Source organism: Calliopsis andreniformis, chromosome 8 (genome assembly GCF_051401765.1).
Source record: "Calliopsis andreniformis isolate RMS-2024a chromosome 8, iyCalAndr_principal, whole genome shotgun sequence".
Lineage (NCBI taxonomy): Eukaryota > Metazoa > Arthropoda > Insecta > Hymenoptera > Andrenidae > Calliopsis > Calliopsis andreniformis.
This window is the reverse complement of record NC_135069.1, coordinates 2227873-2254783: the sequence shown is the minus strand read 5'-3', so window position 1 is coordinate 2254783 and position 26911 is coordinate 2227873. Positions and strand designations below refer to the sequence as shown.

Sequence of the window (26911 nt, the reverse complement as noted above, 5' to 3'; positions counted from 1 at the left end):
CTACGATCCTCTATTCTCTCGTAGCTCTCTAATTTTTCCTCGAATGTGGAGAACACGGGTCGTTAACGAGATCCTCGAAGAGCTACGTCTATTATTGCGATTTGGTACAAAGAACAAAATGGCTGGGGTCGTGGGTAGAACTGCGGTTAACAATGCGAGCACGATCGTTACCCTCGATGGGTGAAAACGGCGGGACCGAAAAAAGAATTTTCAGGAATTTTCAAAGTGGAATGGGAGCTCGGCTCGACTGTTTCAACAGATCGATGCAAGTTTCATGGTTCGTGGACGGCTGGAAAATCAGGAACAGCCGCGGGCTAAGGGGTAGCTACGATGGTTCTTCGTTCGCCATCAAGGGCTCCTCTTTCAATCGTAAACGTCGTAATTGAAGCAACTCCCCTCTTGCTCTCCTCTCTGCGTCTTTTGTTCCCTCGTTTTTTCACGACAATCCGTTGTTATATATGCCGGACGCATCGTGTTCGCATGCATGCACCTGGCAAACATAGTCGATAAAGCCTCGGTTGCGCTCCGATTACTGCAAACGCCGCGAAACGGGGCTCTTTAATCGAATCGAGAACGATGTTAAAACCTTCGTTAATCTCGCGAGTTTCTGGCAAACGAGCTTGCGAGGGCTGCGGAGAGATATGCTCGAGATTGCAGCCCGAGGGCAGAGCTGTTGCTTGAGAGAAAAAGGCTGGTGAATCGGGGAAAAATCTAATTGAAACGGAGTAGCATAAGGCGCCCATCCCATGGCCAGTTTTCCTCCTCTTCGCGTGCAAAAAGACCTGGGCGGATGGGAAATGAAACGGGCGAGCCATCGAGCGGGGCTGACAATGATAAACTTCTTTTTCATCGATGGAAACGCGCGCGACAGCTGTCGCAGAAATATTTTCGTCCTGACGGAAGCTTAGCGCAATTTGGGAAGCAATTAATAAGCGATCGAGCATTGTGATTAATGGGAGAGGAAGGAGAGGGTATCGACGTGAAAAAATGCGATTCTCAGCTTATAAGGATGGTGGAGGCAGAGAGAAAAAACTATGTTTCTTCAGGCTGTAGTGTTTCGCGAATCGAGGTCTTCGTGAGGAGGGAAATCAGGGCTGTAATTAAGGAAGCTCGACGAATTATTAGGAGACACGCTGGGCTTGTTCTACGTTGCATTATCGATGAAACGAGCGTCGGTGCATTATTTAAGATCGAGCTTCCAGCGGCCTTTGCTCAATGCCCTTTTGAGGAAATTAGCTCGAACGAGATTTAGCCACGACTTCGGAAAGCTCTTTACCTTGAATCTATTTTTCAAGACTCTCTTGAAGTTTTAAAGGAACGTAGCACTCCTCGTAAACTGCAAACTTCTTGAGACCTTTGCAGGATCTACACTTCGAGTGCATATCTATCTCCACCCTGAAGTACATCGTCGATTTACAAGAAGAGCGACGCAGTTACAAAGCAAGTCAATTTTTTAGGAAACCAATTTGAAATTTATAATAGCACCTGATTTAATAGGACCTCATTTAAAAACTTAATTTGCATAGGTGTATCAGAACCGTAGGTATCACTTTCCTAGCAAACCAAGTACATAAATCTACAAGCTCTTCAGTCCACGTGTGCCTCAGTGTCCAGCACTGAAGTACACGTGTTGTAGCTAAGTGTCCTGACCTAAAGTACACGTGTCTTGAAGAGCATGTGTCCAAGCAGAGAACGGTACTCGCGCGAATCCATGAATATCCCTGGGCAGTTAAACGCATCGAGCGATAAACAAGGCGGTCGACGCGGTCCGTTAAGTCTCCTCGCTTAGGCAGAAGAAGGCGACGGAAGCTCGACGAGCGATAAGGAACGACGCGAAAGCAGCTTTTCATCTGGACAGCGCCTCGCGATAGCGGCTCCTGGGTTTCTCTAGTTTATTTCGCCGCTTCTCAAACTATCACGCCAGTCGCAGATTGCAAACGGTTATTTCGATGGAGTGCGCGACGCGCGAAACATTCGCTTGGCCTGATTTATTGCCGCGCGGCACGCCGCTGCTTTATGAAACTGTATCACGCTTAGGCGGTCGCTGCTTTATAATCTCCCACTAGCCTCTCCATTATTTCCGCTAATTCGGTACACACTTTTGCGACCTCGTGTTCGAATTCTCGTGGCAATTTTGTCGCTGATATGCAGTAAACCAAAATTTCGATACGTTTGACACATTGAAGGGAGAACTCAAAGTTCAGAGATTCTGGTAATTCCGAATTTTGTGTAGGGTGCTCGATAACAGGTATCGGAAATTTTGAAGAGTGATTCTACATGAAAGAATAGAAAGAAAATCTAGAAGGACAAAATTGCATTTAAGGGTTCATTTCAGAGTTATTAGTTATCGCCTAAAATTAGCGAGAACCATGTCTGACCCAAGACTGGACTTATTCTACTGATTTCGCTGGGTCTGGCTCGGCGCTTATTTTATTCACTTTTTGTGTCTGGATCCAAGCTTATTCTACTAATTTGTCTACGTCTGCTCTTTCTAGTGAACATTCACAGTAGAATAAGTCCTAAGTCAGACATATTCGACACGTATCTCAGGCGTTTCGGTGATTTAAGGCTGCGGTTACACTGTATAGTCTGACGACTATATCTGAACTTGTCTCGTTCATACGATAAATAGTTCAGACATAATCTTCACAACATCAGTTCATCAGAACACACATCCACTGTAATCTCAGCCTTATCCGTCCTTATCGTCTATTCCCTAACTTGCTTAAAATCAATCGATATTTCCTAAATATCTGGACATCTTGCGAGTTCTCTCTCTTGTTACTTCTTCTTCTCACAACAAGCGATCAGAAGGCCATCGACAACCATGACTGGATTGAATTGGCAGTCGGTGACCGTGGCAGACAGTTCATGAAACTAGACTCGAATAGCCGCGGGATGGGATCGCTTTATAACGAACGCCAACGCAGGCCATACCTTCGATTCCAAACTCGCCCCTTTCTCCCTCCCTCAGCCGCGCCCCCCGGAATTCGGTATTATTGTTTGCCACGAAATGAATTTGCTCCCGTCGAGAGGGAGAGCGGAAGCGGTTCAGTCTGCGACCAGTCGCCGCGCATGGCAATTAACGCGCCTGAAACGTGGAAATTCGTCGCTCCGCAGGGGAAGCGCCGTCGAACAGGAAATTTGCGTCCCGTCTAATCTCGACTGATCGCCGAGTTTTCGGGGAAATCGCAGATCGCCGACGGGCATAAAAGCGCCCTTTTGTGGGTGGCCTCGCGGAGAAAGACAACAGAGGCAGCGCGACCGTGTGCAGATTTCTCGCTGCCTCTTCCTCCGTAGTACCGATACTCATCAGCCTGATGGCTTTCCTTTAATACCTCTGCCCAGCGTAGCCGGTGTTTTAACCAACTGACGCGAATCCCTCCATCCACCATCTATTATATTCGACCACTGGAACGTATCTACTCTCGTCGAACCCGCCCCTAGAATCTGCTCTGCTTCTGTGCTCCAATTACGCGAAAAATTGATAACCAGCTGGAGAGCGTTCGATCGCTAAACGAGCGTGATATTTTATATCGTTTATCTTCTCGATTGTCGCTGTCGGTTAAGATAGTCGGTAGATACTCTGGGGCAGAATAGTGCCCGAGGTCGAGTAGTAACGCGAGTAACGAAAGCCTCGCGAAAGTAGGCGTACCTGAACTTGTCGCGCTTTGGTTCACCGCAAGAGGAGCGGAAAAGTTGGCGGTGTCGAGGAACGTGAATAAAATTGAGGATAACTAGGCCGGGAGATCGGGTTTCATCGGTCGAGGTATTCACGGGTGACATAGCTGGAGCTTTTTCCTTGCTGTCTCGAGGATTGATCTGCTCGTCTTCCACTGCTGACGTCGATCATTCGACGCTCGGTAGCTGAAACGAGATGATCGAATTTCGTGCTACTGGCGCGTGGAGTTGCTTGGAACCGAGATGCCGAGTCGTTGGGGCATCGACAGGCAATTCAGGGATCGATTCGGTTCTTTTTCTACTTGCTGCCGAGGCAATCCCTTGATGAAGGGGCAGAAATCGAAAGACTCGGTTCGGGGCTTTCCCAGGGTTTAGGATCGCGACAAGTGATCGACAGAGGAGACCTGGAACGCTGGGATTGTTCCGATTCGAACGAATCGACGCAGAAGGACCGCGAGGGCGTGTGGAGGGTGAGAGGCGGGCGAGAGGCGGGCGAGAGGAGGAGAAGAGCAGACGTTTCGAATGGAGCCGCGAAAGAATAGTTCCCCTGTGTGGAACGAGAGAGCATCGCGCCGAGTGGCGAGGGAGCAAGGGGGCGAGAGACCTCGAGTTACCTCCTGCCGAGCAAACTAGAAGCCAGGAAAGTGGCGCAACGGTAGACTCACCGCGGAGTTTCGTCTTTCACCGCAAAACCGAGCCGAGAGGAAGCAGAGCCAGTCTTCGTGTTCGCCTTTAGAAATCGAAGCGGCCGCAGCGGTTTCGTAACGAAACGTCTCGGCGCTCTTCCTTTTCCGCGCGTTGCGCTAGAAATTGCGACGAGCACTAGCGCGAATCCGTTCTTTGCACCCCATCTGCGCCATCGTCGTCTTTATGAAGGATTCGTTTAAGTCCCTGACTTACTCCTTCTTGGTCATTCCATTCCAGATTGTCTGAAAATTTGAGAATTGGAAGACTTGGGAACTGGTAGAGGTGGGAATTGGAAAATCTGGGTATTTGAATATTTGACTATTTAAAAATTTGAATAATTGAAAATTTGAATATTTGAAAATTTGAATATTTGAATATTTGAAAATTCAACTAATTGGCAATTCTCATCCCTTAGACCACAGTAAACGACCCCAGGCACTAGATTTCCCCGATATCGATGCAAGTACTGGCCAATTACCTTAATTGCGTTATCAAGACTGCTCGTCCCTCAGCAAAGGACACTTCCAAGCGTCTCCGCTTCAACTTAGCAGTACCATTGATCGATACGCTGGCTCCAAAGCAAAGGACACGAAGGAAGGTTCTCCTGTAGAATCCACAGGGCTCGAATAAAGGCAGGCTCTGCCTGGAATCTCGATCGGGGTCGCGATCGATGCAGATTCCGCTCGCATCGTTGCTTGCGAACCGCGCGAAAAAATCCTGTGCGCGTGAAACTTAATCTCGGATCAGACCATGGATTAGCAATGGATTATCGCGACCGACGAACGCGGACCCACGATTTGTCGTGGCAAGAAGAGGATTAACGCTCCACCCGCGACTTCTACGTCCGACGAAAGTCGATGCTCTGAAAATCACCAATCACTGCCATCCTCTTCCCGACGAATACGTCGAGAGTTCAGGTCGGGGGCATCGAGTTTGATTCGATGAAAATGTACGAAAAAAGAACCTCACGAGTATTCGCACAGGACCGAGAAAGTTTGTAGAGACAAACCCGCGCTTTTACGATCGCAGAAACTGCCAGGAAACGAGCAGTAAATAAAACTTTGCGACGCTACATGACATCGTAATTTTCATCTCTCCTCTCCGGATATTGGAAGTTTGAGGACGAATTACGAGCAGGGAAAAAGTTTCATCGCTGCGACGACTTGTCAAGAATCAAAAAAGAGCAGCTCTATATTCCTCCCGAGTATTACTGTTCCTCTCGAAATTGCAGATTCTAAACGAAAACTGTCGAGGCGTTAAGTGGAAAAGAACGACGAAAGCGAAAGGTTCCCGTGGTGTTTCGGAAACGATTACCGAGGGGAGTGCCTGACGCGGGAGCTTTAACATCGTTCGAGCGTAATTCGGTCGTGAGTTTGGTGGTATCGGAGTTGGAGCGAGGATTTCGCTAGCCTGATAAGGGTGTGTCCAGCCTAGAGCAGGCTGGGACAAATACTCCAATTTAAAATTCCTTTCCACTGTTTCCATTTCAAACCACCATCAGGAATTCCTTGCAAGACCCAGTTTCTGCTGATAAAAATCAAGCTTCGAATTACGCCCACGAAAAAAAGGAGTTGTTACACTCGCATTCAGGGAGCTCAGAGGATGTTCAACTCAAGCCTATTTTCTGGATCAAAATCTCGACCTGTGATTCTAAAATTAAAGTAAAGTATCTTCCTAGGCGGACCCTAATTCTATTAGAATCTAAGCTAACTGTACTCTCAAGTGTCTACACTCCTTATATCACTTCATTTGACTGTGTTTGATTCGAAGGTGAAGTTTGGACGACCCTTCAGATTGGACCGTGGCGAGCGAGACGTCGCGCGAAGAACGTGGCTAGGCTAAACGCGGAAATTAATTTCCGTGGTTGGAAAATTGCCACGGTAGGCCGGGTGGCGTCGTCGCCAGCACGAGATTGCGGCGAGGATCGTCCTCGCGTGCGCCTCTAACAAGCGTCGAACCAATTCCCCGCGATAATCGCTCTTTTCCAATTATTTCACGCTCGTTGCGTCTTCGCGGACTTCGACGCTGGTCCGCCTCGCGAAAAAGAGCAGCGGGGGTGGGCCGCGTGTGAGGAGAAAACGAGGGAGAAAAAGAGAAGAGACCCGCCACCGCCAATTCGCCCAACCCCTTCCTTCGCGAATTATTTCCGCGTTACGCTGCTCGTAAGAACGAACAGAGCCACGGAATTTTAACGAGTTTCGCGCAACTCGATATAACCGAGCTGCAGGGGTTGGGGCGTCGCGACGAGGTCCACGCCTCCGTCCTGTCGGCTCGAATCTTTCCTTCCTCGAAAATGCTTTTTTCTTCTGCCTTCCTTCGCATCGGAGGGATGGCCTTGATCCACCTGCTTCCCAGAATCTCGCTGGTTAGCTCTCTCTAGGATATTTTATGCGTCTCTCAGAGGCGATGCTATGAAACTTTTAGTACGGCTTAATTTGGTATTAGGGTTTCTTATTATGGTAAGCATAAAACGCAGCGAGATGGGGAAACCTAATACGAAGATTTTGCTCTGAAGATTAAAATGTGCTGATAATTATGAAAATGGTCTAATTGTAAGTCGGAGATCTCAAATACTTACCTACCACTTGTTTAGTATTACAATTCTATTCTTTTGGATTTTTTATTTTGACCATTTTTATAATTTATGGTACATATATGAATTCAATCGATTTGAATTTAATTTAAAAAAAATACAGCTGTCAGAGGTCGCCTCAAGCTTCAAACTAAAACTACTTAGTCCTCTTCTCGATTCGCTGTCAAGGAATTTCTGACGAAACTCGAGCCAAGCGTACAGAGCCAGTCGGGAGACGTGCACGATATCCTAGTCCTCGATAGAGTAGAAGCTACTCGAATTCTGACTCGGAAGAGGGTCGTTTTATTTTCAACGAGGAATATTGACGTTATATTAAATCTCGCGAAGCTGGGAAGATGATTTATCGGCAGGTGGAGAGGAGAGGAGGCGATAGGAACAAAAGAAGGAAGCAGGAAGGACAAAAAGATGAACGAATTGATAGATAGAGGGAATAAGATTGCGAGACAGCTGCGGAGGGAGGAGGAAGAAAAGCAGAAGGTGTAAAAGAAAAAGAGGGAATTCCAACGACGGACAAACGGAAGCCGATTGAAGCCTCGTAAATTCTTCCAATCACCGACAAACGCCAGCAATTTGGAGGAGCGCTCGCCTTCTGCCACTTGGAAGGAAAGGCTTCAAGAGTCACTACGTTTTGTACCTCCCCTGCATCGCGAGTAATCCGTTTACAATTTGCATTTCATTTACCCGAACGCACTCCAGGTGTAATTGATTCTACTCGAGGGGAAATTAACGCCACTTAATATTTACTCGCATGCAAGATTGAAAAGCTAACGAGGATACACTTTTCTTCCACACAAAAAAAGGAGAAAAAGCATTGAAGACTTGGAGGGTTATCGACTCCAGCGTCGAGTGAGGAATGATTGTGGTGGTCTAGATCTCGTCCATCCCCGTCACGAAAACCAGGCAAGAAATACGGTCGATAGGCGTTCGAATAAAAGCGCCTTCTATCTCGTTTCCGAGAGCCACGTATCGATAGCTTTCCAAAACTACTCACGTTCCAGCGATGCGATGCGACACGCTTTTTAAGCGCTTTCTTGCAGACGGGATTCCCTATACTCAATACTCGCGTGTAAGAATTGATACGTGGAGTATCGAGCAACGATTGCGCCAAATTGCTGCTGTTCAATTTTCGATCTCGCAAATGAATACGCGAATGCTTGCTGTCGTTCGCGAATACCCCGAGCTTCGCCATTTATTCCGAGAATTTCATCTAGAAAAGAATACAGCAGACACTCGATATTCTGTGTCAGGCACGTTGGAACAATTGTCCTTCGAAATTTCAGAGCGGCTCCCCCGCTGTTCTCGATCCCCGAGGACTCGAGAATATTAGATTTTCCAGACACCTCGAGAAACGAAAATCGGCCTCTGTAGGAAAATTTGATATTCGATCCAGTCGGAAGCAGGAGCGACTAAAGGCTTCTTCTCTTAAGCGTCCTCGACGGGGGAGGCTCCCTTTGCTGGAAACTGTTCAAAGTTGAATCGCAAAGCGGTGAACGCACGTGAGACTCGAGAGTTTCCAAACTTCTATCGACTAACGACGTTTCCGTTACGTACAGTTATCTAAGGAGATCACTCCACCCTTGTCTCCTCTCATTTACCTCCGCCGAAAGAGCTGGGGAAGTATAACGAGCGTTGGTTATTGAAATTTATTTGAGTTCCTAATAGAGATTGGAAAGAACAGGCTTGAAAGGCAGCTACCATTGGCGCGCTAAGCTCGGCTTAAAAGCTTGTAGCTGTTGCGCTCGGCTGTGTTTGTCGGCAGCTTCGAGCGACGAAAGATCACCCTCTTCGTTTGCGTTTCCAGCGGACTAACGTAAATACGACTTGGAAAAGTCTGTTCGTGGCACATCAAAGAGCCAGGGGTCTAGTTAGCTCTGTCGTATCATTGTTCGCAAACAGATCGATCGACACCCCCAGCCCTGGGGCGTTCTTCCCATCGATCGACTATCCTTTCGCCTACTCGTGAATTTATACGCTCGTGAATTTTCGCGGCGCGAAGGATAGGTATGAATAAAGTTGGCTAATGAACACTTACGATTAATTTTATTGCTGATTTCATCGATGCTGTACATACGCCAGATCTTACATTCAACAATTCACTGCGTAGATGCGTTTCACAAGAACCGGATATAAAATAGTCGCCTCTGTGCATTATTCTTTTGTATATATATTTCTGTATATATCTATAGTTATACATATATGATACAATTGCGAAAAAGCGAGAAACATAGTACTGCAAGAACCTTCTGTGTCAGCCTCGAGCGAAATTAAAGGAACGATCGGAGGTACACGATACACGGTGTAATCTTGTTGCGATACGGTGCAACCAAGAGTTCGTAATTAGGAATTGTGTAGAATTTTATTGAAAGCGTTATAGGAAGTCTCCAAGTCGAAAATCAATTGTCTGACTTGCGTATCGGATAATTCGTCAGACGCAGACATGTTGTTCAGAGTTTGCAGCCACTCTGCGACCTTCTCTTTGCCGTCGAAATCGCTCGGTAAGATGCTGAGGCGGTTCATAGTGTCCATTAGGTCTCTCAAATCTGGATGTAGCTGGTCCATTGCTTTGATCTCCAGCCGCAATTTGTCCATGAGTGTGATGAACAAGGACACTATGTCTGCTATGCATTTGGATGTGTTGCCTTTGTCATCTTTTATCGTGATGGGTCTGTCTTCCTTGATTCTCTCTAGAGCTGCTGGGCAGTCCAACCGGAAGGCTCTGGCAAATGCATCTATGGTAGGAAACTGATCACTCTGCACCTGTGGAGAGGAGATTTAAATTGAGTGTAGGTGTAGGTGCTTCAGATTAATCAAATCACTTGATTTTCATTTTTCTCTCTAATTACCTGCTTGAAAGCTGCTCTGTACTGCACCAGGAGCTTGCTGCAGGCAGCTGTGTATTCCTTTGGTGTCACACAGTCTCTAATGTAAGCTTTTTCTAGATGTTGGAGGGTATTTACAACTGCATACAAGTCTGCCTGGTTATCATGTTTCTCCCTTTCCCTGGCATTTTTGTACAGTTTTACTTCCTCGTAGAGTTCGGGTCTGTCTTGAGCTATCGACATTATTATCGAGGGCACCAAGGGTCTAAAATGCAAGGAGAACGATGAAGTTAAATGCTAGGTGTGAGGTTAGGTCTGCCAACAACAATCAGCTGTATGAATCCACACACACATGAGTACGAAAATTTGAGTATTGGTAAATGAACAGAATCGTGAGATCATGTAGATATTACGACTTAATGCGAATGACAAGTAAAATAGTAATTCATAGAGTGATAAAGTTGATAGTACTGAATGATAGTATAATAGTAATTTAATTGTTTACCTTTGTATTTGTTATGATTCGACTCGATTTTGTAAGGTCAGGGTTCCCAAATTTGCATAAAATTAATAGCACTCGAAAAAACTAAACAAACTTTACACGATACTACTCCACAATGACACATATCAGGCCAGGGAACACCAGCCATCTGTAGGACAGATTTCAACTTCATGAACGAGTGTCTGCCTTATCCGCATGCAGTAATTAGAATGCAACTTGCAGAAAGTGAACAAAAATATTCCAAGTAATTTTTATAACATTTTATTAGAACACTTTTATAATACTAGATAACATAATTATTACAGGACGATATACGCAACAAAAAAGCTTTCACATTATCAGAGAAACCAAAAAACGAATTTTCTTTATATTAAACAACATACTTGCTATCTAAGTAACAGGTAAAAGCATTATTTGTATCTTATTATGGATTAAATAATTTCTCTATAACATTAGGCTTATTAAGACGATCTCGACAAGATAAAATCACTCTTCCAGCGTTTATGCAAGGACAATCGAATTCTTTAACAACTAATCGTCTCGCGTGCTCTGCGTTTTTTGATATTTCTTCGACGTCGACCTTTTCGTTGTTAGATACTACTTTTAAGTATGTTACATTTAACATCAGTTCTTTATCGTCTAAAATTTCCCAAGGAGGAAAAATTTGTACTATATTTTTGGACCCCATTTCGATTTTACCCACGATCTCGGGAATCGTCATTATCTTTATGACTCTAGAGGAATTATGTTCTTCCGCGTGTGGCAATAATTTGAAGGGATCTTCAATCGTGATTCCCTCCAAAAATTGTCTACTATAGTGAACCTTGCATGTTCGTACATAAACGGTGACACAAGGCGTAGGTCCACCTTCCTTTATTGTTTGATTAAGTTGGTGTCTCCATATTCGTACAAACGATATTTGTCTATTGATCAGCGACTGCAATTTTTCCGATAGACTTCCTCTGTAACAAAAAAAGAAATCATTCATAATTTATAGTTATATCGATACTCAGTAGCGATGAATTATAAACGAATGATAACTTACTTCTTTGGCTTCCTTCTTTTCTTGCCTGAATCAAGAAGACTTAGCTGCATTAAGGGCTCTAGAGTTGGTCTCTGAGGCGACGTTTCCGTGCTTATAAAAATTGCACTTTGAGTCGATTTACTACTCGTAGGTTCGTTTACTTGCGACGATATTTGCGAAATCTTTTGCGAAAGATTCACGCTCTTGCACATAAATCGAAGTTTGCCCTCATTTGAGAAATATGTTTCATCAGAGTCATTGTTTGATATTTGTGAAGATACAGAAGCAGATTTAGTAGCAAGGAAGAATACATTGTGCTTTTCAAGATTGTCTTTCATTGTAGGAATAGAATCTTGTGTGTCTGCATCTTCTATATGATCACTAAGATTCTTATCAGTATCGCTGTTTATATTCATAATATCTTTATGATCATTGCTATCTTCATTGCTAGATTCTATTTCCATTTTCACTGTATCTTTTCCATTTTTTGGACTGTCCTCAATGTTCAACTTCACCTCTGAAACTGGTGAATCAGAGCTAATAGATGCTTCTAAACTTTTGGGATCCTTATTACTAGTAGATGCTGTGTTTTCATTTTCAAAAGTGTTCTCCAACTTTTTTAATAGCATAAGCCGGGCCTGGCTGCACATAAGCTTGCATTTGCTCTCCAAATGTTCAGCTTCTACATTGCACGGTATCACAGAATTCATGTTTGTGTCTACATATGTATCTTCAGTTGGTTTTCTCCTCTTCCTCTTATACAAATATGCATTTCTATCCAAAATAGGGGATGCACTTGCACTTTGTGCCATTGTGCATGCCAAGGGAGAACCTGCATTTGCTCTGGTAACTTTATTCTCTATTTGATCCAATGCTTTCCTTTGGAAGTTCTCTTGTTCTACCTTTCTATGTTTTCTCTTGTATGAATAAATATTTGTATCTAATACAGGTGAACCTTTTGTATCAGAATCTTTGGAAATTATCACATCAGAGTCAGAGTTAAACAAATTCCTTCTAATATTTTCCTTTTTATCAGTAACACTATTTCTGTAGTACTGTTTCTCATTAGGTAAGCCTCCTAGTGTTTCTTTGATATTTCTTGCGTCATCAAAACGTGCAGTTTTCGCGTTACCCATAGCATTTCTAGCTGCACTATTTTTCCCTCTAATTCTCTTTCGTCTGTTGCCAAAAATCGGAGACATCTCCGAGGGTCTAGCGACGATCGACCCCAGAACAGGTGATGACTGGGACGATTCATCCGACTCGCCAGCATTGTGAGCTTCGATCCACTTTCTCACGAATTCTCCCTTCTCCGTGCAAGGAATCCTCGCGACGTTTCTGTTGAGAATCAATGCACCGTCTTTCTGCCTCTGAAATTCCTGAACCGTGTCTAAGGTTAGGATAGTCTGCCCAAAGTTTAATCTTCTCACGTGACTCGGTTTCCGCCTCCTGAGATTCGTATTCTCCTCAAATCTTCGATCTTTCCTTTCAGTCATGTTTAATGTTTCGTTAGAACAAGAAACCCAGAAAAGGATAGAACTTCTGCAATTCCATTTTCAGATCACGTTTTAAAAACGCAGTAGGTATACGTGTACGCAGCGGCCATGTTTACGTTGCCATGGAAACACGCGATAGTAGAGTAAGTGAAGGAGAAGGGCGGCACGGAGCTTCATTCATGGAAACAGCCCTTAGCTTTTCGAATGTTCTGCGCGGGAAGATCTATTTAAACATTTTTGGAAGGTGGATGTGTTTCATAGAGTCTGATTTGCATAGAAGGTAATAAAGAATGTTTAAGGAAGAAGGTAGATTTTTTAAGTTAAAGGGTAAAGTTTTTAGGGAGGTATTGAAATTAAGACTTCATTAAAACTAGGGCGCTTGTCTCTTTAGAATAAAATCATTTATAAAAAAAAAAGAATTTTTAGATACAAATTGAGGAATTATTTTTTGTTTAGGTTTGCAAAGGTAGAAAAACAGAAGCAAATACCCTAATTATCGATTACCTAACAATAGTCCAGTCTTCATAGGATAAACCTCTTAATACAAACAAAAATATATAACACCATGGCAGAAACAACCTACATGAAAATCTTACTCACGAATTCGCCAAAGATAAGATACCGCATACATAATTACCTAAGCATTCGCAGAAATGCGGTTTGGAGCAGTAACTGAGAGTAATAAAGAAAGTCAACAGAATTACAAACATCATTAGCTACTTCAGCCAATTATCAAAGCGTCATAAGTAAGAAACATTATTCTCAATCCCCTTATTTCGACATCTAGAGTCATCTCCCAAAGTTTCCTCACTCATAGCCAACCACCTCAAGGACTCTCTCCACGAGGCCCCCGAGGGAAGCATCCCCGGAAGTAAGAACGAAGAAGCTGCTCGAAGAAAGGGTCTGCGGGACCGCGTTGAAATCTGAATCGGCTCGAGCGGGCCGGTTTGATGTACGCCTAACAATTACCGGGCGGCGAGTGTCGAGGAACCCCCTTTTATATTAATAGTCGAGATAGTAGTCGAGCGTGTAGCGCGATAGGAGAGTGGTGATCGTGGCGGTGTGGAGGGCGAGGGAGTCTCTCCCGGAGGATCGTGGAGGGAAGCACGCATCGAGGCTTGACGCGCGAGGAGGAGGATCGGTCTCTCGGGTCGAGAGGGACCGAGAGAGGACCAAGAGAGTGTCCGAGAGAGAATCGAGAGCCGTGCTCGAGGGGGACCGAGACGGAGAGAGTAAGAGAGAGGGTCCAAGAGGGACGTTCGAAACGATAGATAGGAGGATGGGATACCGTGGACGGACCCCTTGTATCCACGGGTGCCTCAGTTTCAGTTCGCGATGGAGACTATTTGCTCCTTCTAGTGCTAGCTGTCGGTCTATTCTTCGACCAGGGAGACCGCGAGAGAGGGAGTGAGAGAAAGAGAGAGAAAGGGGGGAGTGGGAGGCCGAGGGAAAGACGGCGAAGGAATTAGTCGAAGGGGGGCCAAGGAGTATGCTCCAGCGATAGGGAAATATATTCAGAAATATCGTGGATGTTGAAGGAAAACTAGAACCCATGGGACGAGTGACAACCTGCTTTCCTAGGATCATTTAGAAGTCGTCTAGAGCTGATTTGGTCTAGCTAGAAGACCAGAGTGAACTGTTTCGATCGTCGCTCGAATACCGATCGCGGTGTTCCGAGCTCTGCGTCGGAAGCGGAAGAGAACGTTTCCTTTCTGGAGCACCGAGTGTGCAGACCATTCGGAAGCTTGAGAATACTCAGTGGAAGGTGGCCGGATGCCGGGCGTCGCAGTGATTCATTCAATAAACCGCCAGCGAATTTCCGAGTAGCTATGTAACGTGTCAAAGGTGTCCCTGTCCTTTTCGGATACGCGATCTTCGTCCACCCTCGCCGACTCAGAAGAGATTTGACGCGAGACAGAATCCCCTGGACGCACCACCAATTCTCCTCCTCGATTGGTAAGACTGTGAGTGAGAGGAATGCTCGCGGGGGAGGGCTAGAGAGAGAGAGAGAGATTCCGGAAGTTTGTGCTTGCGAAACGCAACGCGAGTTACGCACAGGGGGGAGCGAGTTAATATCGATTGAGATCGAGTTAAGGATTTTTATCGTGCCAATGATTAGCAATGGCTGCTCGCGAGTGGGAAGCTGGCGAGGGGGTGAAGTCTGCCAAGATTAGAGTCTTCTGGAGATGGGAAGGATAGCGGAGGCACGATGGAAAAATTTTGTCACCTCGTCATAAATCTCCTTGTTTAACTATCCGGTAGTTAAAACGTACGATCGTAAAATACAGCTGTTTGCAATCTGCGGCTTCGCGCGAAATTATCTCGCCTCGTTGACGTGAAAATAAATTCTTTATTACCCTGTCTCGTGGTTAACAAAATTTCCGCGGAGCAACCAGCATCCTCATAGAATTATTCTAACTACTTCTCGCTCATAAACGCAAAGGAGGAACGATCGAGCCGTGACGGAGATTAAATTAGCGCGCGAGACACGCGAATCCTTTTTTTCCGCAGAATATGCAACGAACTGTGTCCCACACACAATGGCAATTTTCCAATCGCGTGTAGGACCATCCGTCGAATCATCACCGATTTGCAATTACTTGTCACGATATTTTCCTCGTTCGAACGGACTTCTTATCGCGTGTTACGTAACAGTGCTCGCTCGAAATCGCGATAAACGAGTTTACTTCGTTATCATAGAAGAACGGCGCAGGGGGAGAAGGAGCAAAGGGTTTCCTCTCTTCTGTCCAGAGCAGGAGGAAGCGAGAGCGCGAGCGAGCGAGGGAACAGCTCGATCGGGAACGGGACAGCGTGCGAAGCGGGATGACGTTGTTTGCACTCGTGACGTCACTCGCAATTGTAACGAGCTCGAAGAGGCTCGAGAATGCAAACGCGCGGTCGCGCGGTCGCGACGCGTGCTCTAGGATCCGGGATCCAGCGCGCTCGATCGATCCTCCTCTACGCGAGCGAGAATGCCTCCCACAGAGCAGGGACGAGGAATCGAGGGATCGGATGTCGTGACGATTTCAATTTGCAGTTTCGTAGGTCGAAAAGAACTCGGCGTATCGAGGTCACCGGATGAGTCGCGACGGCCTCCAAGGGACAGAGACGGAAGAAGCGTCGAAAGGTTGGGAAACGGTCGCGATTCGTCGAGGCTGCGAGCACAAGGGGCTCGAGGCGTAACCAAGGCCGGGACTGTTGACGTCTCTCGTTTCTACAAGCTTTCTGGTTGACCGTCGCGTGGACAAATTGTCGCGACGCTTTCGTGTCGGCCAGTTTCCGGCGTTTCCTCGCGGATCACGTCTCGCCTCGCGCGTTGTCTCGCGCGTTGTCTCGCGCGTTGTCTCGCGCGTTGTCTCGCGCGTTGTCTCGCGAAGCCTCGCGCATTCCGTTCGCGTTGCGACAGCGACAACAGTTTCGAGGGCATCGCGATCGAAAAGGCTGCAGGTAGAGTCTATCTAGTTTCAGATCTCGTAGATCCTATCGACGCGCCTCTCTCTCAGCCCTGCCCAAGAGTATCGAGGGAAAACGATTATCGCGTGTGCCAGGCGATCTCGCGGATCGTGAATCAGGAATCGATCGAATCGCGCGTTCTTTCCAGGGAAGCTGCGAGGGGCAGTGACGGAGACGGCGACGACAACGGCGACGACGGAGGCTGAGAGGCGGAGAGATAGCGTCGAAGACGATGCTCGGGAGGATCGGAAGAGAGGAGGTGTTCTCAGGCAATGGCTAATCGCGGTCGGCGCTATGCTCGCGGCGTATAAGAACGCGCGAAGACGGGCGTTCGCCGCGCTTTACGCGATTCCGAATTCGAGGCTCGAACTTCCGCTCGTGTCAGCTTCTAGGAATCGCTGCGCGGCCAGCGAGAGGACTCGAGGCTCCGCGACCGGCTGAAACCGACACCGAACACTCCTCGAACTCTTAGCGTTATTAGAACGTCGCATCGTCGTCCCCCTCGTCGATTTCGTGGCGCGGCGTGGCGCGGAGCGGTCGCGATGCGCGCTTTCGAGCCGATTTAACTGTCGCCGATCTTTCGACTGGAGCAGAGGACTCAGGTGCGAGCTGGGTCGCCACGGAGCTTGGCTGTAGCTCAACTCTCTTCGAATATAGAGGGTCTAGAGGAACTCTTGACGAAGAATCTAGAGGACCTAGAGGACCTAGAGGACTTAGAGCGCTTAGAGGAGCTAGAGGATTTTCCTGGCTGCTGGATCTTCCCGAGAGTCTAAAAGTGAGCGTGGATGCTCTCAAGGAGGATCCGCGGCGGTCATGCCGCCTGATTGGAGGGTGCGTCGTCGGGTAACCGTCGCATCGCGGAGCGTCGTCGACGCGGTATCGTTCAAACGCGGCGGCTCGTCAACGCCGGAAACATGAGCTCCATCGACTTCGACGAGGTGCTGGTTCACGTGGGCGAGAAGGGCAAATATCAGAACATCATGTACTACCTTCTCTGCATACCAGCCACTCTGCCCGCCGCGTTTCTCGCCTTCTCGCAAGTGAGTCAACTTTTTCCACCGATCTTTAAATTCAATTCAATCGATTTGCTAATATACGGGAGAACTTTTTGATACGATAGTTTAAGAAAGTGAGTAGAGGGCAAAGTTAAGTCAATGAAATAATGAAGAGTAAGAATGATTTAGAAATGTTCGAAAACCGACGCTGCTGTGTGCGATCTCGTGCGATTTCGGTCGACAGGTGTTCGTGAGCGCGTCGCCGGACCACTGGTGCAAGGTCCCCGAGCTGGAGAACATGACAGACTTCCTGACGCTGGAGGAGAGGAAAGCACTGTCGCTGCCCTTCGTCAAGAAGTCGGATGGCAAGGTGAAGTACTCCAGGTGTACCATGTACGACGTCAACTACACGGCGATCGTCGAGTCGTGGCTTGGTCCCGCGCCCCTCGAGAACGCCACGGAGTATCGGCCGAGGGGACGATTGCCACCGCCACCGGTCGCTAACCCCGACTGGCCTGTCTCCAAGTGTCGACACGGCTGGATCTACGACACTCGGGACTACGACAGCACCCTAGTCACCGAGGTAAACTCGACTTTCTCTCTGTTGGCCGCGATGAACCTTGACACGTTCGAGACCAGTGCATTTGCCAAGTCCTCGGGCTTCTAAGAATTAGAATCACTCAAATGTGCTCTTGGTTAAAGAGGAGTCATCCCCTGTCCAAGGGGTGGGTCATAGGTCTCTAATGTGTTAAGCTGCGGGTGGGCTGGGGTACAATTGCTGGAAACACCGTAGCCAGATTTGGAAAGGTTAAGGCTTGGTACCACCTAACCCTCTCCCAAGGGAGCATCAGTGAAACACATTAGCAATGAAAACCAGCAAGAATCTTCTCTCCCCAAGATCTCGGGTGTCCTCAGTTTCTTCAGGTTCTCAGAAAATCGGTCGCGGGCGTGTGGGTCGTCGACGACACGGTATGTCGCGTCGCGAGCGAGCTGTTTTGCATAATCCTCCTACGCGTTAATCGGTCTGTCGACGAATTTCGCGTTGGAGCGAGCGAGCCTGACGGCGAGTCGACGACGAGTCGTGTTTCACGGGGCAATTCGCCTTGGCCTTTGCTGCTTCGTCCCAGCGGATTCGCGTTAACGTCGGTCACCCGGACGGTCCCGTTCGTGGAACCGAGTCGAGCGCGTGCGTCCCCGATCGGCCGCGTTAAGTTCCTCTTTCCGCTCGATAATGTTCTTTTCCGTGAAAGCTCGCGGCGGCGGATGTCGTTCGTGCGACACCGCCGAGGCGCCTTCCACCCGAATTAAACATCCATTCCGAGTATTTAGGGCTCCAATCGCGACCTGAGTCATGTGGAGAGTCACCTAATCGTAGGTACAGTGGGTACTGTTGGGAGCTCAGAAGTTGTCAGTGGCAAGGGAAATGCGTGTGTGCCATCTCTATGTATTTTTCTGCGGAGTCAATCAAGTCTACTGACAACTTCTGAGCTCCCAACAGTACAATTTCCTTATAAAATCTGCGCTTCAATTGATTTTCCTAGAAGCAGGCTACTAGGTCTTCGTAGAGTCTCAATTTTTTTACTTTCTAATTTGTTTTCCCTAGAATTACCCTCTCTGAATCAGCTCCGCCCCGTGTCAGGTTGAGTAGCGCGGGAATGGTAGCAGAGCAAGATTCCACGCGCGTGTTCGAACAGCGTCACGTGGCAGTCTCGCTCGCTGGCGTCCATTAACGCGTTATTAAATTGCCGCAATTAGACAACGCGGTAAGCTGTTGTCGCAACGAGGATCGTAATTCGCGGGGTCGAGGATCTAGGTGCAAGTTTCTCGCTTCTCTCAATTCCCGTGAATTCCAGGGACGGAAATAGTCGCGCGACTCGGCGCGTGGCGTCCGGCAGGCTGCGCGCAGATTCCCGAAGGCCGTGGCGCTCTTCGCGGGCTCGTCGCGGGCTCGTCGCGGGTTTATCCCCAGGGAATCGATTGGCCAGGTGAAGGAGAAGGTTTGGACCAGCGTGACTAACCGATAGTTTGCGGCTCTGGTGGCGTCAGCAATTGCCGACCAATTTACCTACCCCCGCATCCGGTCATGCGATCTGTCGCATCAAACGCCTCGTACAAGCTGCCCGAGGGTATGCGCCCGCGCGCGTGTCCGCGTTTCGCCGAGTGACGCAAACAACGCTCGACCGAAATCGGCCCTCCACCCTCCGTCGGTGCCATTCTTCTCGACACGGTTTCTACTTTCCGCCAGATTCCATCGAACACGCTCCTCCTCCTCTCCGCGCTCGAGGTTCGCAACCCGAGAAGCTCGCCCCTCCCTTTCGCTCTTCTTCCCTTCTGCCCTCTGCTCTCATCGCCCCTCCCTCTTCCCTCTTTCTATCCCCTTTCCCCTGGCCAGCAAGCCCACGATCGCTCGTGACGGCTCTATCAATGTGGAGGGTGTGCGCGCCGCGTATTTACACGCTCCGGATTTACGCAGACCCATGACGCACGGAGTCATCGAGGCAAATCCTGTCCTTCCGTTTTCCGTTCTTCATCGTCACTGCTTTCTGCCGCGGGAGACCGCTCGCTTTGTTCTACCGCTGGACTCCCCGGGAATCGGATCACCGTAGTTCTATGGCTGAGGATTTTTCGAACTGGGGCGGGAAATTGGGGATAGGAATCAGTGGAATCGTGGTATCTACAAGTCTTTTCTGAGAAATAGTGACTACACTAACGACTTTGTTTCATAGGTCCATCACTAGACTCTAGGGGACTTCGTTGACCGTAGTTTTGTATCTGAGAATTTTTCAAACTAGAGCGAACAATCAGACGACTAGAATTAATAGGAACGTGGTATAATTCTTTTCTGAAGAAGACTGATTAAACTAATGACTATGAGGGATTCTAGTCACTATTCCTCGAGTAGCCACTGTATTCAAGAATCTTGAGAAAAGACAATGACCTGGTCCCCGACGCGTCTCGGCGACAGTCGCTCTTAAATCGTCGGTCGCGCCCACGCGGTCTCTTTCAATCTTCGATTCGAGGCGTTTCCTGGCGGTTGGCCGCGCGGAAGCCAGCGTCCCAGACCGGATGTCCGGGCTCGAAAGCCGCGGAGGCGCGAAAAGCGCGCGGATCAGAGGCAAGCCGCGGCCAAAGGGGCAAGTTTCGTGGGTCGCGCGATCGCGCTCGAACGCGCACGGCTCTCGCCGCGGTCATATCAATATCGTTTTCGAAGTGTGTCAGGGTGATAAAATATGCGCGCGTCGTTAACGTCCTACGGGCGCGTGCGCTGCCCTTGACAATAACTCGACGCCGTCACCGAGTGCTCCCGTATTTCCATGCAATTTACCTTTTGCGTTTCACGCAGACATCAAAAGTCCGTGAGTGGCAATTTGCCTGAATCAAACTTCGTGTTTAACCCATTAACGCCCACCGTCCACGCTCTTTATTTGCCGAGACTGATCGCCACTCGATGAGCATTTCGTTTGCTCGACGGTGTTTGCCGACATCGAACGTCGCTCACTTTGCGCGAGATACTGCGCGCCGCGGCGACTTTTCCACCTCGCTGTTGCGCACTTCTAAGCGCGAGCTATTAAGACGCGGGTTCGAGTTTCCCAGCGGCTCGGCGAGTCTCTTTGGTTTTCGCTCCAAAAGGTTCGGCGCTCGATGACGTCACGTGGGAATCGCTGTCGCGAGCGTGAACGCAATCTGTCGAATGAAGGAGCCAGAGAGACACGTATGCACGCACGTCACTCGGTTAATGCGTTCGCTGTCGAAGCATGTGATACTCTGTGTGCCAGGTGTCGACAGGGCGTTGACAGAGTATTGGTTAGCCTCTAAAGGTAGAAATCAGTGGGACTAGTATGTAAGCCACTAACATTTTCCTGGTGGCAGCGAACGTGTTAATGAGATTCCGTCAGCGTCGACTGCATCGCGGTCGCACGCGCTCCGAAATCGAAGTCTGGCTTTCAAAGCAATTGGCCCTTGGGTAAGAGACACTCAGAAAGTGGGCGAATGGAAATGAAGTAGGGAAGGGAAGGCTGTAGATCCGAAGGTTGAGAAGGAAGGAACGATGGAGGGAGCTCCTCTTGTCAACCGAGGGTGATGGACATCTCTAGTTGTGGGAGCTCTCGTGCCCTCCAATCGCGCATCCAATCCTATCTCGGTTCTGACGCAAACGTCCATGTTTGCTTGTCGAGCGTCCAAGAGTCTCGCGAATCTTTATCAGGCTCGATCGACGATCAGTAATGCAAACACGTAAATTGCAAATGAGACTCTCGTAACACTCTGGCTCTTCTTATTCCAGTAAAATGTACAAACATAGTTCAGATTAATCGCGGAGATTTGGCGGAGAATTTCGGGCGCTCCTTATCGCGACGCGACGGGTCTCCATAAATGCAAATATTATTACAGAAAAGTTTTTCGCCGTCGAAACGATCGGAATTGGTCGGCTTAAACGGTTTGCGTTGGCGCATACGTGCGCACGCTCTCGCGCAAGGGAGGAAGATAAACGACGTAACCGGAGCAATGACTTCTCCATAATGAAGCGATATCACCCGCACTGTTGTGCATCGTTGCACCGCAGATACTCGTAATCTCGCCTCGTTTCGCCCAGAATCTTCGGTCGGGTCGTCACGCCTCGACCTTGTTCCGGATGCTGCATGTTTTCCCTGTTTAAGACACCGAGGAAAGGGCGTCTGTGTACTTTTCGTTAAATGCCCCCCGCGTGGGACGTAGCGTTTTAATGGCATTCTGCATCCACATAGCTAGACTTGGTATGCGACAACAGCTGGTGGCCTTCGACCTCCACGACTTTCTTCTACGTCGGTAGCCTCTTCGGGAACGTCGTCTTCGGATGGATCGCTGATAAATGGGGCAGGAGGACGGCCTTCTTCGCGATACTCTTCCTCGAGGTGATATTCTCGATCGCCACCAGCTTCAGCCCCAACTATGTTATATACACTGCGCTGAGGACCGTCAATGGCCTCTTCTTTCCTGCCATCTATCAAATACCTTTCATATTGGGTAAGCTGAGGACTGGAATAATGGTATTTCGAGCAGAGCTGGGACTAGCTGAATATTAGATTAGTCCTAGCTTCAGTCTATGATCCCTGGCAATGGAGACCTCTGTTTCAGCCCTGGAACTGATGGGTCCAAGGTACAGAACCTTCGCTGGGATGGTGATCTGCATGTTCTTCGCCTCAGCGATGTCCCTCCTGGCCTTGCTGGTAACTGTACCCTATTAATAGTTACAATTATCTAAACGAGAAGTCGCCCACTCTTCATCACTCTCTCCACAGGGCTACTTGCTGAGGCACTGGTTCACTCTGTCCCTGGCGACCTCAGTTCCCTTCGTCCTACTCTTCAGCTACTACTGGATCATTCCAGAGTCTCCACGATGGCTCCTCAGCAAGAACAGGATAGACGAGGCAGAGGTGATCGTCCAGCGGATGGCCAAGATCAATGGGAAGACAGTGCCCAGTAATTTCCTCAGGAAAATGGAGGTAACTATCGTGAGACCGCGGACTAAATTTCAAATCGAACAGAAACGAATGATCTTTCCAGCTGGAGATCCTGAGGAGACAAGGGGTTGCCTGTAATGGGACGAACTCTGGGGAAAACGAGGTAATGGACCCAGGAGACGAAGAGAGACTGCCGCCTGCAGGGGCCACTCCGATGGACCTCATCAGGAACCCCAATATCAGGAAGAAGTTCTTCATTCTTGCCTTCGACTGGGTGGCCAACGCCGTCGTGTATAATGGACTCTCGTACAACGCCACGAATCTAGGAGTCTCTGATTACCTAGCCTTCTTCATTGGTAAAGTTGCAAGACTCTTAGCAACCTTGTTAGTCGATTGTTCACGTCGTAAACACGCGCAATCGCGGCCAACTAATGCATAATGCAACATACTCGGTTCTATCGTTATCGAAGATCGCTATTGCGACGCAGGAAACTTTCTTAATTCTTTCACAGAGGTATGGTTGACTTTCTGGAGTGCTGATTCACTTGGATTGGTTACAGGTGGTCTTGTGGAGATACCATCTTACGTGATCACTTGGTACGCCATGGATCGACTGGGCAGGAGATGGGTCTTGTGTCTCACTATGCTCTTGGGGGGCCTAGCCTGTGTCTCTTGCATGTTCGTTCCAGAAGGTACACATTTCTAGGGACAATTAACTCTGTTCTATCAATTATTAAATCTACATCCATTTCACCTTATCACACAGATGCTGTCTGGGTAACAGTGTGCCTGGCGATGATCGGGAAGTTCGGTATCGCTGCCTCCTTCGCCGTCTTCTATGTGTTCGTTGGAGAACTGCTACCAACAGTGCTGAGATCACAAGCGATGGGCATCGCCTCGTTCATCGCTGGCATCGGTCTCCTCGCGTTTCCTTATATCGTCCACCTAGCTGTCTATTCAAGGGTCCTGCCTCTGATCATAATGGGGACGCTGAGCGTCGCAGGCGCGCTCACGTCTATCTTCTTACCAGAGACACTCAACATCCACTTGCCTCAGACGATCGAGGAGGGAGAACTCTTCGGGGCGGACTTCAAGCTGTGGTCGTGTCCAACGTTACCAAAGTCAGTGTTCCCTGTACTGTCTAGGGGTGAGGAGATGGCTAGGTAGAGGAATCTAGGGATAAGGGACTTGATTTTTTGAGATATTTTGAGACCACATTTCCAAGAATGGGGAATACTGAACACCTAAGTGGGCATCACTGTATTTCCCTTGCCTCTTCGTATTGTCCTCATCTTTCTAGCTATCTTCTCATCTCCAAACAGTACTAAATTTCCACCCACACTTTTGCTCGAAGATCCGCGCTTTTTCCAGAAAAGGAAGGCACTCAGAGGACAAGCGTGAATCTCTTCCATTGAGGTACCTAGTGAATGGCAGGCCAGGGAACCGCTCCTCGCCGTCCAGGTCTCAGGAGGAGTCCACGAACCAAGACGCCGAGAACTCAGTCGAGCAGAGCGTCCCAGGGGATAACACGAGCACTTCGGACGAGAAGACCGAGCTGGCAGACGGGGAAGACAAGTGCGCGGACGTGTTCGTCGTCGTGGAACGAAAAAGGACGCAATGAATCCCAGTTCGCCACTCGCGACTTTGTACGTCGGACGATTATCGTCCTCTTTCTCTCTCGCGATCGCGAGAGTCGTTTGCTACAGGGTATTTCAACGCACGATTTATTCCTTGCGCGTTGGAACGTAAACCGAAAATATAGACATGATTCCCTTCGGGTCCCTCTCTTCGCGGAAATAGACAGCTCGTGTCTCGCGGCAGGGGGCAAAAATCGCGAGAAAACGCGTCGTGAATTCGACCACTGTGCGTCCCATGTCGCCAAGGAGAACGAACAGTCGTCTGTTTCTGTTTGCCCGAGAGATATTTGGGACGCGTTCGCGATACTTTCGAGCCGAGGAGCCTCGTGTCTGAAACCTCGTCCCTGAACTGTCGACCGACGGGCCATCTTCGCGGTTACCCAGCAGGTGCACCTTGGACGTTTCAGCACCGTCGATCTCGAAGTCGGTCGAGAGATGCGGGAAATCGTACACATCCAGGCTGGACAATGTGGCAACCAGATCGGTGCCAAGGTCAGTGACCCAGCAAGGTATCGAAGGGGAGTGTCGATCTTAGGGGAAGACCTCGACTCCTAGGCGATCTTTCTCCTCGATTCTAACTCTCCCTGTAACTGCCGCGAAAATCCCGCGACGATCGGCCGATCTAACCTTTCGCGATGCGAATGTCGGTCCTCAAAATCCCCTGACAGTTTTATTTTCGAACGACAGTTCTGGGAGGTAATTTCGGACGAGCATGGCATCGATCCAACCGGTACGTATCACGGAGACTCGGACCTTCAACTAGAAAGGATCAACGTCTACTATAATGAAGCTTCGGGAGGGAAGTACGTGCCACGAGCCATCCTCGTCGACTTGGAGCCAGGCACCATGGACTCTGTCCGCTCAGGACCCTTTGGGAAGATCTTCAGGCCTGATAATTTCGTCTTCGGGCAGTCAGGAGCTGGCAACAACTGGGCCAAGGGTCACTACACCGAGGGAGCCGAATTAGTGGACTCGGTTCTCGACGTAGTAAGGAAGGAAGCCGAGAGCTGCGATTGTCTTCAGGGTTTCCAGCTGACCCACTCCCTTGGCGGCGGCACTGGGTCAGGAATGGGCACTCTGCTCATCTCCAAGATCCGCGAGGAGTACCCAGATAGGATCATGACCACGTTCTCTGTAGTCCCGTCCCCGAAAGTGTCCGACACAGTGGTCGAACCTTACAACGCAACGCTGTCGGTGCACCAGCTGGTCGAGAACACTGACCAAGCCTACTGCATCGACAACGAGGCCCTTTACGATATCTGTTTCCGTACTTTGAAGCTGTCCACGCCCACCTACGGGGACCTGAACCATCTAGTTTCGGCCACCATGTCAGGGGTGACCACTTGCCTGCGATTTCCTGGACAATTGAACGCCGATTTAAGGAAGCTAGCCGTGAACATGGTCCCGTTCCCGCGGTTGCACTTCTTCATGCCTGGCTTTGCTCCTCTCACCTCTCGTGGCAGCCAGCAGTACAGAGCGCTGACTGTCCCTGAGCTCACTCAGCAGATGTTCGACGCCAAGAACATGATGGCTGCTTGTGACCCTAGACACGGGAGGTACCTAACCGTGGCGGCAGTCTTCCGAGGGAGGATGTCGATGAAGGAGGTGGACGAGCAGATGCTGAATATACAGAACAAGAATAGCTCATACTTCGTCGAGTGGATTCCTAATAACGTGAAGACCGCTGTCTGCGATATCCCGCCACGTGGACTGAAAATGTCTGCTACTTTCATTGGGAACTCGACTGCCATCCAGGAACTGTTCAAGAGGATCTCTGAGCAGTTCACTGCCATGTTCAGGAGGAAGGCTTTCCTGCACTGGTACACGGGAGAAGGCATGGACGAGATGGAGTTCACCGAGGCGGAGTCGAACATGAACGATTTGGTCTCGGAGTACCAACAGTACCAGGAAGCCACCGCGGAGGACGAGGGAGAGTTCGACGAAGAGGAGGAGACGGAGGAGAAGTAATCTTCTGCTTCGTACTCCTTCCTCGGGCCCTCGACTTGTGCCGACTAAACGGCGAACTGCAAATTACTCGTGAACGTTCGAATAGACTTGGTCAATATACCGAATCTCGCGAAGGACCTTGCTTTTATATCGTCTTAGCGAATTCATTATCGGTTTGTATATTGATATTTTTACAACGAATTTTGATCAATTTTTACGATTTGGTCGATTTTACATATAATATACGTGTATACATATCTTGTAAGTAATTTAGAAACGTTGTATTATCTTTGTGAAACATTTAATAGATACTCTTTATGGTACTTCAATTAGATGTAGTGTGTAGCGTATATTGAGCGATCTGTGATGAATCGTGGCGGCCCTGAGGATCAGCTGTTCTCTTTGCTCGATTTCGCGTGAACCTTATCGCTGAAAAAAGAGTTTGAAGTAGCAGAATCTATGCACGCACGCTCGCGCCTAGCGTGGCTCGATATCGAACTCGTGTCGTCCTTCTAACCAACTGGGATTGATGAAGCCAAGACCTTGATAAAAATTGGCGATCGCGTATTATCTCATCGGTGCCTCGAGGACAAACACTTTATTATCGCGTGCCGTTGCGAATCGCGCGGCACATACAAC

General features: G+C 48.5%; 3 protein-coding genes across 4 annotated transcripts; 2 read left to right on the top strand and 1 right to left on the bottom strand.

Annotated features, from left to right (window-relative positions):
- Positions 1-8984: 8984 nt before the first annotated feature.
- On the bottom strand, positions 8985-12852 carry Vps28 (vacuolar protein sorting 28). 2 transcript variants are annotated; one of them, XM_076383446.1, is made up of 4 exons: positions 11328-12852; positions 10981-11244; positions 9805-10030; positions 8985-9718 (listed from the first exon to the last, which is right to left on the bottom strand). In XM_076383446.1, the coding sequence occupies exons 1-4, from the start codon at positions 12800-12802 to the stop codon at positions 9299-9301; spliced, it is 2385 nt and encodes a 794-aa protein (XP_076239561.1). In that variant the 5' UTR covers positions 12803-12852; the 3' UTR covers positions 8985-9298. The 2 variants fall into 2 exon arrangements, with proteins under 2 accessions (XP_076239561.1, XP_076239559.1); XM_076383444.1 differs by lacking the exons at positions 10981-11244; positions 11328-12852 and adding an exon at positions 10286-10426 and having other exon boundaries at positions 9805-10045.
- Positions 12853-17039: 4187 nt separating this feature from the next.
- Positions 17040-24442, top strand: LOC143182400 (organic cation transporter 1). The gene is made up of 9 exons (XM_076383362.1): positions 17040-17295; positions 17495-17833; positions 21993-22251; positions 22363-22454; positions 22527-22730; positions 22792-23044; positions 23249-23380; positions 23455-23809; positions 24060-24442. The coding sequence occupies exons 1-9, from the start codon at positions 17170-17172 to the stop codon at positions 24307-24309; spliced, it is 2010 nt and encodes a 669-aa protein (XP_076239477.1). The 5' UTR covers positions 17040-17169; the 3' UTR covers positions 24310-24442.
- Positions 24443-24621: 179 nt separating this feature from the next.
- Positions 24622-26425, top strand: LOC143182401 (tubulin beta-2 chain). The gene is made up of 2 exons (XM_076383363.1): positions 24622-24817; positions 25013-26425. Exons 1-2 carry the CDS (start codon positions 24761-24763, stop codon positions 26291-26293), a joined length of 1338 nt encoding a protein of 445 aa, XP_076239478.1. The 5' UTR covers positions 24622-24760; the 3' UTR covers positions 26294-26425.
- The last annotated feature ends 486 nt before the right edge of the window (positions 26426-26911 follow it).